A 12,827-nucleotide genomic window follows, 5' to 3' on the forward strand; every position below is an offset into this window, starting at 1 on the left:
ACTCCCCCATATCTCCCATCATCTCGTTCCCAAAGCCACCATCATCGCGCTTCATTTTCCCCCCCAAAACCCCCATAAATTCCCCCCAAACTTCCCCAAAACCCCCATAAACCCCCCCAGGACCCCCATTTTAATCTCTCTTTGCCCAAAATCGCCTTTTTTCGCCCCAAAACCCCTCTCAGACGTGGCTGTTTGGCTACGAGCTGACCGACACCATCATGGTGTTCTGTGAGGAGCGCGTGCTGTTCATGGCCAGCCGGAAGAAGGTGGAGTTCCTCAAACAGGTGGCGGCCCCAAAAGCCGACGGCCCCAACGGGGTCCCTTCCATCACTCTGTTGGTCAGGGAAAAGGTATGGGGTTTTTTTTTTTGGGGTGAAATTGGGGGGTTTTGGGCAAAAGGGTTGGGGCGGGGCGGAGTTATGGGGGTTTCGGGGGGGGATTTGGGGTCATAATGGGGGAAAATGGGCGTTGAGGTCTTCAAACGTTGGGTTGGATGTGATGGGAAGGAGGGATGGGGTTTTTGGGGTGATATTATGGGGTTTTTGGGGTGAAATTGTGGGGTTTTGGGGTGAAATTGTGGGGTTTTGGGCAAAAGGGTTGGGGTGGGGCGGAGTTATGGGGGTTTCGGGGGAGGATTTGGGGTTATAATGGGGGAAAATGGGCGTTGAGGTCTTCAAACGTTGGGTTGTGGTTGGATGGAGGTATGGGGTTTTTGGGGTGAAATTGTGGGGTTTTGGGGTGAAATTATGGGGTTTTTGGGGTGAAATTGTGGGGTTTTGGGCAAAAGGGTTGGGGCGGGGTGGAGTTATGGGGGTTTCGGGGGGGGATTTGGGGTCATAATGGGGGAAAATGGGCAATGAGGTCTTCAAAGTTGAATGGAAGGCAGTTGGGTAGAGGTATGGGGTTTTTGGGGTGATATTATGGGGTTTTTTGGGGGAAATTGTGGGGTTTTTGGGGTGAAATTGTGGGGTTTTGGGCAAAAGGGTGGCGGTGGGGCGGAGTTATGGGGGTTTTGGGGGGGGATTTGGGGTCATAATGGGGGAAAATGGGCGTTGAGGTCTTCAAACGTTGGGTTGGATGTGATGGGAAGGAGGGATGGGGTTTTTGGGGTGATATTATGGGGTTTTTGGGGTGAAATTGTGGGGTTTTGGGGTGAAATTGTGGGGTTTTGGGCAAAAGGGTTGGGGTGGGGCGGAGTTATGGGGGTTTCGGGGGAGGATTTGGGGTTATAATGGGGGAAAATGGGCGTTGAGGTCTTCAAACGTTGGGTTGTGGTTGGATGGAGGTATGGGGTTTTTGGGGTGAAATTGTGGGGTTTTGGGGTGAAATTATGGGGTTTTTGGGGTGAAATTGTGGGGTTTTGGGCAAAAGGGTTGGGGCGGGGTGGAGTTATGGGGGTTTCGGGGGGGGATTTGGGGTCATAATGGGGGAAAATGGGCAATGAGGTCTTCAAAGTTGAATGGAAGGCAGTTGGGTAGAGGTATGGGGTTTTTGGGGTGATATTATGGGGTTTTTTGGGGGAAATTGTGGGGTTTTTGGGGTGAAATTGTGGGGTTTTGGGCAAAAGGGTGGCGGTGGGGCGGAGTTATGGGGGTTTCGGGGGGGGATTTGGGGTCATAATGGGGGAAAATGGGCAATGAGGTCTTCAAACGTTGGGTTGTGGTTGGATGGAGGTATGGGGTTTTTTGGGGGAAATTATGGGGTTTTTGGGGGGAAATTATGGGGTTTTTGGGGTGAAATTGTGGGGTTTTGGGCAAAAGGGTTGGGGTGGGGTGGAGTTATGGGGGTTTCGGGGGGGGATTTGGGGTTATAATGGGGGAAAATGGGCAATGAGGTCTTCAAAGTTGAATGGAAGGCGGTTGGGTAGAGGTATGGGGTTTTTGGGGTGATATTATGGGGTTTTTGGGGTGATATTATGGGGATTTTGGGGTGAAATTGTGGGGTTTTGGGCAAAAGGGTTGGGGCGGGGCGGAGTTATGGGGGTTTTGGGGGGGGATTTGGGGTCATAATGGGGGAAAATGGGCAATGAGGTCTTCGAACGTTGGTTGGGTTGTGACGGAATGTAGTGATGGGTTTTGGGGTGAAATTGGGGGTTTTTGGGGTGGAATTATGGGGTTTTGGGGTGAAATTGTGGGGTTTTGGGCAAAAGGGTTGGGAGTGGGGCAGAGTTATGGGGGTTTCGGGGGGGGATTTGGGGTCATAATGGGGGAAAATGGGCGTTGAGGTCTTCAAACGTTGGGTTGTGGTTGGATGGAGGTATGGGGTTTTTTGGGGGAAATTATGGGGTTTTGGGGGGAAATTATGGGGTTTTTGGGGTGAAATTGTGGGGTTTTGGGCAAAAAGGTTGGGGTGCGGCGGAGTTATGGGGTCTGGGGGGGTTTCTATAGGGGATTTGGGGGTTATAATGGGGGAAAATGGGCATTGAGGTCTTGAAATGTTGGGTTGGATGTGATGGGAAGGAGGTATGGGGTTTTTGGGGTGATATGGGGTTTTTGGGGGGAAATTATGGGGTTTTTGGGGTGAAATTGTGGGGTTTTGGGCAAAAGGGTTGGGGTGGGGCGGAGTTATGGGGTCTGGGGGGGGTTCTATAGGGGATTTGGGGGTTATAATGGGGGAAAATGGGCCTTGAGGTCTTTGAGGGGTCAATGGGAAGGGTTGGATGGAGGGATGGGGTTTTTGGGGTGATATTGGGGGGTTTGGGGTGGAATTGTGGGGATTTGGGGGTGAAATTATGGGGTTTTTGGGGTGAAATTATGGGGTTTTGGGGTGAAATTGTGGGGTTTTAGATTTGGGTACTGTTGCGTGGATTTTGGGGTCATTTTCAGGTAGATTTTGGGTCATTTTTGGATAGATTTTGGGTCCTGGTAGGGGTGGATTTTGGGGTCTTTTTGAGCGGATTTTGGGGTCTTTTCGAGCAGATTTTGGGTCCTGTCAGGGTGATTTTTGGGTCCTGTCAGGGTGGTTTTTAGGACCTGGTCCTTTTGGGTTGAGTTTGGGTCCTGTCAGGGTGATTTTGGGGTCCCGTTGGGTGGATTTGGGGGTCCTTTTGTTTGGATTTTGGGTCCTTTTGGGTTGATTTTGGGTCCTTTTGTTTGGTTGATTTTGGGTCCTGTCAGGGTGATTTTGGGGTCCTGTTGGGTGGATTTTGGGGTCCTTTGGTTTGGGTTTTGGGTCCTGGTAGGGGTGGATTGTGGGGTCCTTTTGGGTTGATTTTGGGTCCTGTCAGGGTGATTTTTGGATCACGTTGGGTGGATTTGGGGGTCCTTTTGTTTGGATTTTGGGTCCTTTTGGGTTGATTTTGGGTCCTTTTGGGTTGATTTTGGGGTCCCGTTGGGTGGATTTGGGGTTCCTTTGGTTTGGGTTTTGGGTCCTGGTAGGGGTAGATTTTGGGTCCTGGTAGGGGTGGATTTTGGGGTCTTTTTGAGTGGATTTTGGGTTCTGTTGAGTGGATTTTGGGTCCTGGTAGGGGTGGATTTGGGGTCATTTTAGGATAGATTTTGGGTCCTGGTAGGGATGGATTTTAGGTCCTGGTAGGGGTGGATTTGGGGTCATTTTAGGATAGATTTTGGGTCCTGGTAGGGATGGATTTTAGGTCCTGGTAGGGGTGGATTTTGGGCTCTTTTTGAGCGAATTTTAGGGTCTTTTTGAGCAGATTTTGGGTCCTGTCAGGGTGATTTTTGGGTCCTGTCAGGGTGGTTTTTAGGACCTGGTCCTTTTGGGTTGATTTGGGTCCTGTCAGGGTGATTTTGGGGTCCCGTTGGGTGGATTTTGGGGTCCTTTTGTTTGGATTTTGGGTCCTGGTAGGGATGGATTTGGGGTCCTTTTGGGTCCTGGCAGGGGCAGGTTTTGGGTCCTGGTAGGGGTGGATTGTGGGGTCCTTTTGGGTTGATTTTGGGTCCTGGCAGGGTGATTTTGGGGTCCCGTTGGGTGGATTTGGGGTTCCTTTTGTTTGGAATTTGGGTCCTGGTAGGGGTAGATTTTGGGTCCTGGTAGGGGTGGATTTTGGGTCCTGGTAGGGGCAGATTTTAGGTCCTGGTAGGGGTGGATTTGGGGTCATTTTAGGATAGATTTTGGGTCCTGGTAGGGATGGATTTTAGGTCCTGGTAGGGGTGGATTTTGGGCTCTTTTTGAGCGAATTTTAGGGTCTTTTTGAGCAGATTTTGGGTCCTGTCAGGGTGATTTTTGGGTCCTGTCAGGGTGGTTTTTAGGACCTGGTCCTTTTGGGTTGATTTGGGTCCTGTCAGGGTGATTTTGGGGTCCCGTTGGGTGGATTTTGGTGTCCTTTGGTTTGGGTTTTGGGTCCTTTTGGGTTGATTTTGGGTCCTGTCAGGGTGATTTTTGGGTCCTGTCAGGGTGATTTTTGGGTCCCGTTGGGTGGATTTTGGTGTCCTTTGGTTTGGGTTTTGGGTCCTGGTAGTGTCAGATTTTGGGTCCTGGTAGGGGTGGATTTTGGGGTCCGGGCAGGGTGTTTTTTTAGGACCGGGTAGGAGTGGATTTTGGGTCTTGTCAAGGTAATTTTTGGGTCCCGTTGGGTGGATTTTGGGGTCCTTTTGTTTGGATTTTGGGTCCTGGTAGGGATGGATTTTGGGTCCTTTTGGGTCCTGGCAGGGGCAGGTTTTGGGTCCTGGTAGGGGTGGATTTTGGGTCCTTTTGGGTTGATTTTGGGTCCTGGCAGGGTGATTTTTGGATCACGTTGGGTGGATTTGGGGGTCCTTTTGTTTGGATTTTGGGTCCTTTTGGGTTGATTTTGGGTCCTGTCAGGGTGATTTTGGGGTCCCGTTGGGTGGATTTGGGGGTCCTTTTGTTTGGATTTTGGGTCCTTTTGGGTTGATTTTGGGTCCTGTCAGGGTGATTTTTGGGTCCTGTCAGGGTGATTTTTGGGTCCCGTTGGGTGGATTTTGGTGTCCTTTGGTTTGGGTTTTGGGTCCTGGTAGGGGTAGATTTTGGGTCCTGGTAGGGGTGGATTTTGGGGTCTTTTTGAGTGGATTTTGGGTTCTGTTGAGTGGATTTTGGGTCCTGGTAGGGGTGGATTTGGGGTCATTTTAGGATAGATTTTGGGTCCTGGTAGGGATGGATTTTAGGTCCTGGTAGGGGTGGATTTTGGGCTCTTTTTGAGCGAATTTTAGGGTCTTTTCGAGCAGATTTTGGGTCCCGTTGGGCGGATTTTGGGGTCCTTTTGCCCCGATCCTTTTCCCCCCTTAGAACGACAGCCCCCGCTGACCCAATTTGGCCCTTTTTCCCCCCAGAATGAGAGCAACAAAGCCAACTTTGAGAAGATGCTGGAAGCGTTGAGGGGCAGCAAAGCTGGGAAACGCATCGGGGTTTTCAGCAAGGATAAATTCCCCGGAGAGTTCATGCGGAGTTGGAACGATGCGCTCAGCAAGGAGGGCTTCGAGAAGGTGAAGTGGCACCAATTTTGGGGCAAAATCTGCTTTTTTTGGCCCACGTTGGGGCCTGGAGGTCAAAAAATGGCGATTTTGGTCAACGCGTTGAGTGATTTGGGGTCAAATCTCAATTTTTTTGGCCCAAATTGAGGCAAGAAGGTCAGATTTTCTGTGTCCGGAAGTTGGTGGTTGGTTTGGGTTGAAATGTCCCTTTTTTGACCCAAACTGGGGCAAAATCTGCTTTTTTTGGCCCAGGTTGGGGCCTGGAGGTCAAAAAATGGCGATTTTGGTCAACGCGTTGAGTGATTTGGGGTCAAATCTCAGTTTTTTTGGCCAAAATTGAGGCAAGAAGGTCAAAAGTGTTGGGGTCGTCCACGCTGATGAGTAATTTGGGTTGAAACGTCCCTTTTTTGACCCAAACTGGGGCAAAATCTGCTTTTTTTGGCCCAGGTTGGGGCCTGGAGGTCAAAAAATGGCGATTTTCGTCAACGCGATGAGTGATTTGGGGTCAAATCTCTGTTTTTTTTGGCCCAAATCGAGGCAAGAAGGTCAGATTTTCTGTGTCCGGAAGTTGGTGGTTGGTTTGGGTTGAAATGTCCCTTTTTTGACCCAAATTGGGGCAAAATTTGCTTTATTTGGCCCATATTGGGGCCTGGAGGTCAAAAAATGGCGATTTTCGTCAACGCGTTGAGTGTTTTGGGGTCAAATCTCTGTTTTTTTGGCCCAAATCGAGGCAAGAAGGTAAAAAATGATGGGGTCATCCACGCTGATGAGTATTTTGGGTTGAAACGTCCCTTTTTTGACCCAAACTGGGGCCAAATCTGCTTTTTTTGGCCCATATTGGGGCCTGGAGGTCAAAAAATGGCGATTTTCGTCAACGCGATGAGTGATTTGGGGTCAAATGTCAGCTTTTTTGGCCCAAATCAAGGCAAGAAGGTCAAAAGTGATGGGTTCATCCACGCTGATAAGTAATTTGGGGTTGAAATGTCCCTTTTTTGACCCAAATTGGGGCCAAATCTGCTCTTTTTGGCCCATATTGGGGCCTGGAGGTCAAAAAATGGCGATTTTCGTCAACGCGATGAGTGATTTGGGGTCAAATCTCAGTTTTTTTGACCCAAATCGAGGCAGATTTTCTGTGTCCAGAAGTTGGTGGCTGGTTTGGGTTGAAATGTTCCTTTTTTGACCCAAATTGGGGCCAAATCTGCTTTTTTTGGCCCATATTGGGGCCTGGAGGTCAAAAAATGTCGATTTTCGTCAACGCGTTGAGTGATTTGGGGTCAAATGTCAGTTTTTTTTGGCCCAAATTGAGGCAAGAAGGTCAGATTTTCTGTGTCCGGAAGTTGGTGGTTGGTTTGGGTTGAAACGTCCCTTTTTTGACCCAAACTGGGGCCAAATCTGCTTTTTTTGGCCCAGGTTAGGGCCTGGAGGTCAAAAAATGGCGATTTTGGTCAACGCGTTGAGTGTTTTGGGGTCAAATCTCTGTTTTTTTGACCCAAATTGAGGCAAGAAGGTCCGATTTTCTGTGTCCAGTAGTTGGTGGCTGGTTTGGGTTGAAATGTCCCTTTTTTGACCCAAACTGGGGCCAAATCTGCTTTTTTTGGCCCAGGTTGGGGCCTGGAGGTCAAAAAATGGCGATTTTCGTCAACGCGTTGAGTGATTTGGGGTCAAATCTCAGTTGTTTTGACCCAAATTGAGGCAAGAAGGTAAAAAATGATGGGGTCGTCCATGCTGATGAGTAATTTGGGTTGAAATGTCACTGTTTGACCCAAATTGGGGCAAAATCTGCTTTTTTTGGCCCAGGTTGGGGCCTGGAGGTCAAAAAATGGCGATTTTGGTCAACGCGTTGAGTGATTTGGGGTCAAATCTCAGTTTTTTTGGCCAAAATTGAGGCAAGAAGGTCAAAAGTGATGGGTTCATCCACGCTGATGAGTAATTTGAGGTTGAAATCCCCCTTTTTTGACCCAAACTGGGGCAAAATCTGCTTTTTTTGACCCATATTGGGGCCTGGAGGTCAAAAATGTCGATTTTCGTCAACGCGTTGAGTGATTTGGGGTCAAATCTCAGTTGTTTTGACCCAAATTGAGGCAAGAAGGTCAAAAGTGTTGGGGTCGTCCATGCTGATGAGTAATTTGGGTTGAAATGTCACTGTTTGACCCAAATTGGGGCAAAATCTGCTTTTTTTTGGCCTAGGTTGGGGCCTGGAGGTCAAAAAATGGCGATTTTCGTCAACGCGTTGAGTGGTTTGGGGTCAAATCTCAGTTTTTTTGGCCCAAATCGAGGCAGATTTTCTGTGTCCAGAAGTTGGTGGCTGGTTTGGGTTGAAATGTCCCTTTTTTGACCCAAACTGGGGCAAAATCTGCTTTTTTTGGCCCAGGTTGGGGCCTGGAGGTCAAAAAATGGCGATTTTCGTCAACGCGTTGAGTGATTTGGGGTCAAATCTCTGTTTTTTTGGCCCAAATTGAGGCAAGAAGGTAAAAAATGATGGGGTCGTCCATGCTGATGAGTAATTTGGGGTTGAAATGTCACTGTTTGACCCAAATTGGGGCGAAATCTGCTTTTTTTGGCCCAGGTTGGGGCCTGGAGGTCAAAAATGTCGATTTTCGTCAACGCGTTGAGTGGTTTGGGGTCAAATCTCAGTTGTTTTGACCCAAATTGAGGCAAGAAGGTAAAAAAAGTGTTGGGGTCGCCCTCAGTGATGAGTAGTTTGGGTTGAAACGTCCCTTTTTTGACCCAAATTGGGGCAAAATCTGCTTTTTTTGGCCCAGGTTGGGGCCTGGAGGTCAAAAATGGCGATTTTGGTCAACGCGTTGAGTGATTTGGTGTCAAATATCAATTTTTTTGGCCCAAATCAAGGCAAGAAGGTCAAAAGTGATGGGTTCATCCACGCTGATAAGTAATTTGGGGTTGAAATGTCCCTTTTTTGACCCAAATTGGGGCCAAATCTGCTCTTTTTGGCCCAGGTTGGGGCCTGGAGGTCAAAAAATGTCGATTTTCGTCAACGCGTTGAGTGATTTGGGGTCAAATCTCAGTTGTTTTGACCCAAATTGAGGCAAGAAGGTCAAAAGTGTTGGGGTCGTCCACGCTGATGAGTAATTTGGGTTGAAATGTTCCTTTTTTGACCCAAATTGGGGCCAAATCTGCTCTTTTTGGCCCATATTGGGGCCTGGAGGTCAAAAAATGGCGATTTTGGTCAACGCGTTGAGTGATTTGGGGTCAAATGTCAATTTTTTTGGCCCAAATTGAGGCAAGAAGGTAAAAAATGATGGGGTCGTCCATGCTGATGAGTAATTTGGGTTGAAATGTCACTGTTTGACCCAAATTGGGGCAAAATCTGCTTTTTTTGGCCCAGGTTGGGGCCTGGAGGTCAAAAAATGGCGATTTTGGTCAACGCGTTGAGTGATTTGGGGTCAAATCTCAGTTTTTTTGGCCAAAATTGAGGCAAGAAGGTCAAAAGTGTTGGGGTCGTCCACGCTGATGAGTAATTTGGGTTGAAACGTCCCTTTTTTGACCCAAACTGGGGCAAAATCTGCTTTTTTTGGCCCAGGTTGGGGCCTGGAGGTCAAAAAATGGCGATTTTGGTCAACGCGTTGAGTGTTTTGGGGTCAAATCTCTGTTTTTAAGCAAATTAGGGCAAGAATTATGGGGTTTTCCACACTGATGGGTAATTTAGGGTTAAAGTGTCATTTTTAACCCAAATTGGGGCAAAATCTGCTTATTTTGGCCCATATTTGGGCCCAAAAGTCAAAAATTGGAGATTTATGGGGTCTATGGGGTCGTGGCCACATCTACGGGGTCTTGGCCACCACGTCTATGGGGTCTTGTCCACCACCTCTATGGCATTGTTCCCACCACCTCCATGGGGTCGTGGCCACCACCTCTATGGGGTCTTGGCCACCACCTCCATGTGATTATGGCCACCTCCATGGGGTCGTGGCCACCACCTCCATGGGGTCGTGGCCACCACCTCCATGGGGTCGTGGCCACCACCTCCATGGGGTCGTGGCCACCATCTCCATGGGGTCTTGGCCACCACCTCTATGGGGTCATGGCCACCACCTCTATGGGGTCATGGCCACCACCTCTTTGGGGTCTTGGCCACGTCCATGGGGTCGTGGCCACCACCTCCATGGGGTCGTGGCCACCACCTCCATGGGGTCGTGGCCACCACCTCTATGGGGTCGTGGCCACCACCTCTATGGGGTCATGGCCACCACCTCTTTGGGGTCTTGGCCACGTCCATGGGATTGTTCCCACCACCTCTATGGGGTCATGGTCACCACCTCTATGAGGTCATGGCCACCTCTATGGGGTCTTGGCCACCACGTCTATGGGGTCGTGGCCACCACCTCTATGGGGTCTTGGCTACCACCTCCACGGGGTCATGGCCACCTCTATGGGATTGTTCCCACCACCTCTATGGGATTGTTCCCACCACCTCTATGGGATTGTTCCCACCACCTCTATAGGGTCACGGCCACATCTATGGGATCGTTCCCACCACATCTATGGGATCGTTCCCACCACCTCCATGGGGTCACGGCCACGTCTATGGGGTCTTGGCCACCACCTCCACGGGGTCACGGCCACATCTATGGGGTCTTGGCCACCACCTCTATGGGATTGTTCCCACCACCTCCATGGGGTCTTGGCCACCACCTCCATGGGGTCTTGGCCACCACCTCCACGGGGTCATGGCCGCCACCTCTATGGGGTCATGGCCGCCACCTCTATGGGGTCATGGCCACCACCTCTATGGGATTGTTCCCACCACCTCCACGGGGTCATGGCCACCACCTCCACGGGGTCATGGCCACCACCTCTATGGGGTCTTGGCCACCACCTCCATGGGGTCATGGCCACGTCTATGGGGTCTTGGCCACCACCTCCACGGGGTCACGGCCACATCTATGGGGTCTTAGCCACCACCTCTATGGGATTGTTCCCACCACCTCTATGGGGTCTTGGCCACCACCTCCACGGGGTCACGGCCACATCTATGGGGTCTTGGCCACCACCTCTATGGGATTGTTCCCACCACCTCTATGGGGTTATGGCCACCACCTCCACGGGGTCACGGCCACATCTATGGGGTCTTGGCCACCACCTCCACGGGGTCACGGCCACATCTATGGGGTCTTGGCCACCACCTCTATGGGGTCACGATCACATCTATGGGGTTGTGGCCACCATCTCTATGGGATTGTTCCCACCACCTCTATGGGGTCTTGGCCACCACCTCTATGGGGTCTTGGCCACCACCTCTATGGGATTGTTCCCACCACCTCTATGGGATTGTTCCCACCACCTCTATGGGGTCATGGTCACCACCTCTATGGGGTCATGGCCACCTCTATGGGGTCTTGGCCACCACCTCTATGGGGTCTTGGCCACCACCTCTATGGGGTCTTGGCCACGTCCATGGGATTGTTCCCACCACCTCTATGGGGTTGTTCCCACCACCTCTATGGGGTTGTTCCCACCACCTCTATGGGGTCTTGGCCACCACCTCTATGGGGTCTTGGCCACGTCCATGGGATTGTTCCCACCACCTCTATGGGATTGTTCCCACCACCTCCATTGGGTCATGGCCACCTCTATGGGGTCTTGGCCACCACCTCTATGGGGTCTTGGCCACCACCTCCATGGGGTCTTGGCCCCCACCTCCATGGGTCCGTCCCCCCACAGGTGGACGTGAGCGCGGCCGTGGCCTACACCATGGCGGCCAAGGAGGAGGTGGAGCTGCAGCTGATGCGCAAAGCGGCCGCCGTCACCTCGGAGGTCTTCAGCAAGTTCTTCAAGGAGAGGGTGATGGAGATCGTGGACGCCGACGAGGTGAGGTTGGGGACCTCAGGATAAGGGATATGGGGGGGGGGGGGACCCCTTTTAGGGGGGGTGGGTGGTCCCGGTCCCAAAGTGATGGCGTCCCCGTAGAAAGTGAGGCACAGCAAATTGGCCGAGTCGGTGGAGAAGGCCATCGAGGAGAAGAAATACCTGGCAGGAGCCGACCCGTCGGCCGTGGAGATGTGTTACCCACCCATCATCCAAAGCGGGGGGAACTACAGCCTCAAGTTCAGCGTGGTCAGGTGAGGGGAAGGGGGGTGGGGGGGGTTAACGAAGTTGGGGGTCGGTGGTATTGGGTTTGGGGGGTTTCGGGGTGAAAACGGGGGGAAAAAGGGTCGTGTTTCGGGTTCTAGAGCCTCAAGATGCCCATAGTTTGAGTTCTAGAGCATCGGGATGGGAGATGGGACCCCAATGTGTCACCGAAGTTGGGGGTCTGTGGCGTCTCCGGTGGGGAGGGTCGGTGGTATTGGGTTTGGGGGGTTTCGGGGTGAAAACGGGGGGGAAAAGGGTCGTGTTTCGGGTTCTAGAGCCTCAAGATGCCCATAGTTTGGGTTCTAGAACCTCAGGACGTCCATAGTTTGAGTTCTAGAGCCTCAGGATGGGAGATGGGACCCCAATGTGTCACCAAAGTTGCGTTGGTGGCATCTCGGGGGGGTCGGTGGTATTGGGTTTGGGGGTTCTGGGGTGAAAACGGGGGGAAAAGGGTCATTTTTTGGGTTCTAGAGCCTCAAGATGTCCATAGATGGGAGATGGGACCCCAATGTGTCACCTGGGTTGGGGTGGTGGCATCTCGGGGGGGTTCGTGGTCTTGGGTTTGGGGAGTTTGGGGTGAAAACGGGGGGAAAAAGGTCATATTTTGGGTTCTAGAGCCTCAGGATGTCCATAGTTTGGGTTCTAGAGCCTCAACATGATGGTGGTTGGGAGATGAGACCCCAATGTGTCACCAAAGTTGCGTTGGTGGCATCTCGGGGGGGTTCGTGGTCTTTGTTTTGGGGGGTTTGGGGTGAAAACGGGGGAAAAAGGGTCGTGTTTTGGGTTCTAGAGCCTCAAGATGTCCATAGTTTGGGTTCTAGAGCCTCAAGATGTCCATAGTTTGGGTTCTAGAGCCTCATGATGGGAGATGGGACCCCAATGTGTCACCAGAGTTGGGGTGGTGTCGTCTTGGGGGGGGTTGGTGGCATCTTAGGGGGTTTGTGGTCTTCGTGTTGGAGGGTGGTAGGGATGGGTGGCATTTTTGGGGTGAAAATGGGGGAAAAAGGGTCGTGTTTTGGGTTCTAGAGCCTCAAGATGTCCATAAGTAGGAGATGGGACCCCAATGTGTCACCAAAATTGGGGGTTGGTGGCGTCTCAGGTGTGGGGGTCGGTGGTATTGGGTTTGGGGGGTTTCGGGGTGAAAACGGGGGGAAAAAGGGTCGTGTTTTGGGTTCTAGAGCCTCAAGATGTCCATAGATGGGAGATGGGACCCCAATGTGTCACCAAAGTTGGGTTGGTGGCATCTCGGGGGGGTCGGTGGTATTGGGTTTGGGGGGTTTGGGGTGAAAACGGGGGAAAAAGGGTCGTGTTTTGGGTTCTAGAGCCTCAAAATGCCCATAGTTTGGGTTC

The 12,827-nt window shown here is 51.4% G+C and overlaps 1 protein-coding gene across 1 annotated transcript in view; it reads left to right on the plus strand.

Moving 5' to 3' along the window:
* Positions 1 to 12,827, plus strand: part of SUPT16H (SPT16 homolog, facilitates chromatin remodeling subunit) — a 101,596-nt gene that overhangs the window by 12,490 nt on the left and 76,279 nt on the right. The window contains exons 3-6 of the mRNA XM_040656815.2: positions 183 to 350; positions 5,247 to 5,399; positions 11,070 to 11,216; positions 11,316 to 11,467. Of these exons, the coding sequence (XP_040512749.1) occupies positions 183 to 350; positions 5,247 to 5,399; positions 11,070 to 11,216; positions 11,316 to 11,467 (620 nt within the window). The remainder of the gene's footprint in view (positions 1 to 182; positions 351 to 5,246; positions 5,400 to 11,069; positions 11,217 to 11,315; positions 11,468 to 12,827) is intronic.

This window comes from Gallus gallus, assembly GCF_016699485.2.
Source record: "Gallus gallus isolate bGalGal1 chromosome 35 unlocalized genomic scaffold, bGalGal1.mat.broiler.GRCg7b 35_unloc1, whole genome shotgun sequence".
Lineage (NCBI taxonomy): Eukaryota > Metazoa > Chordata > Aves > Galliformes > Phasianidae > Gallus > Gallus gallus.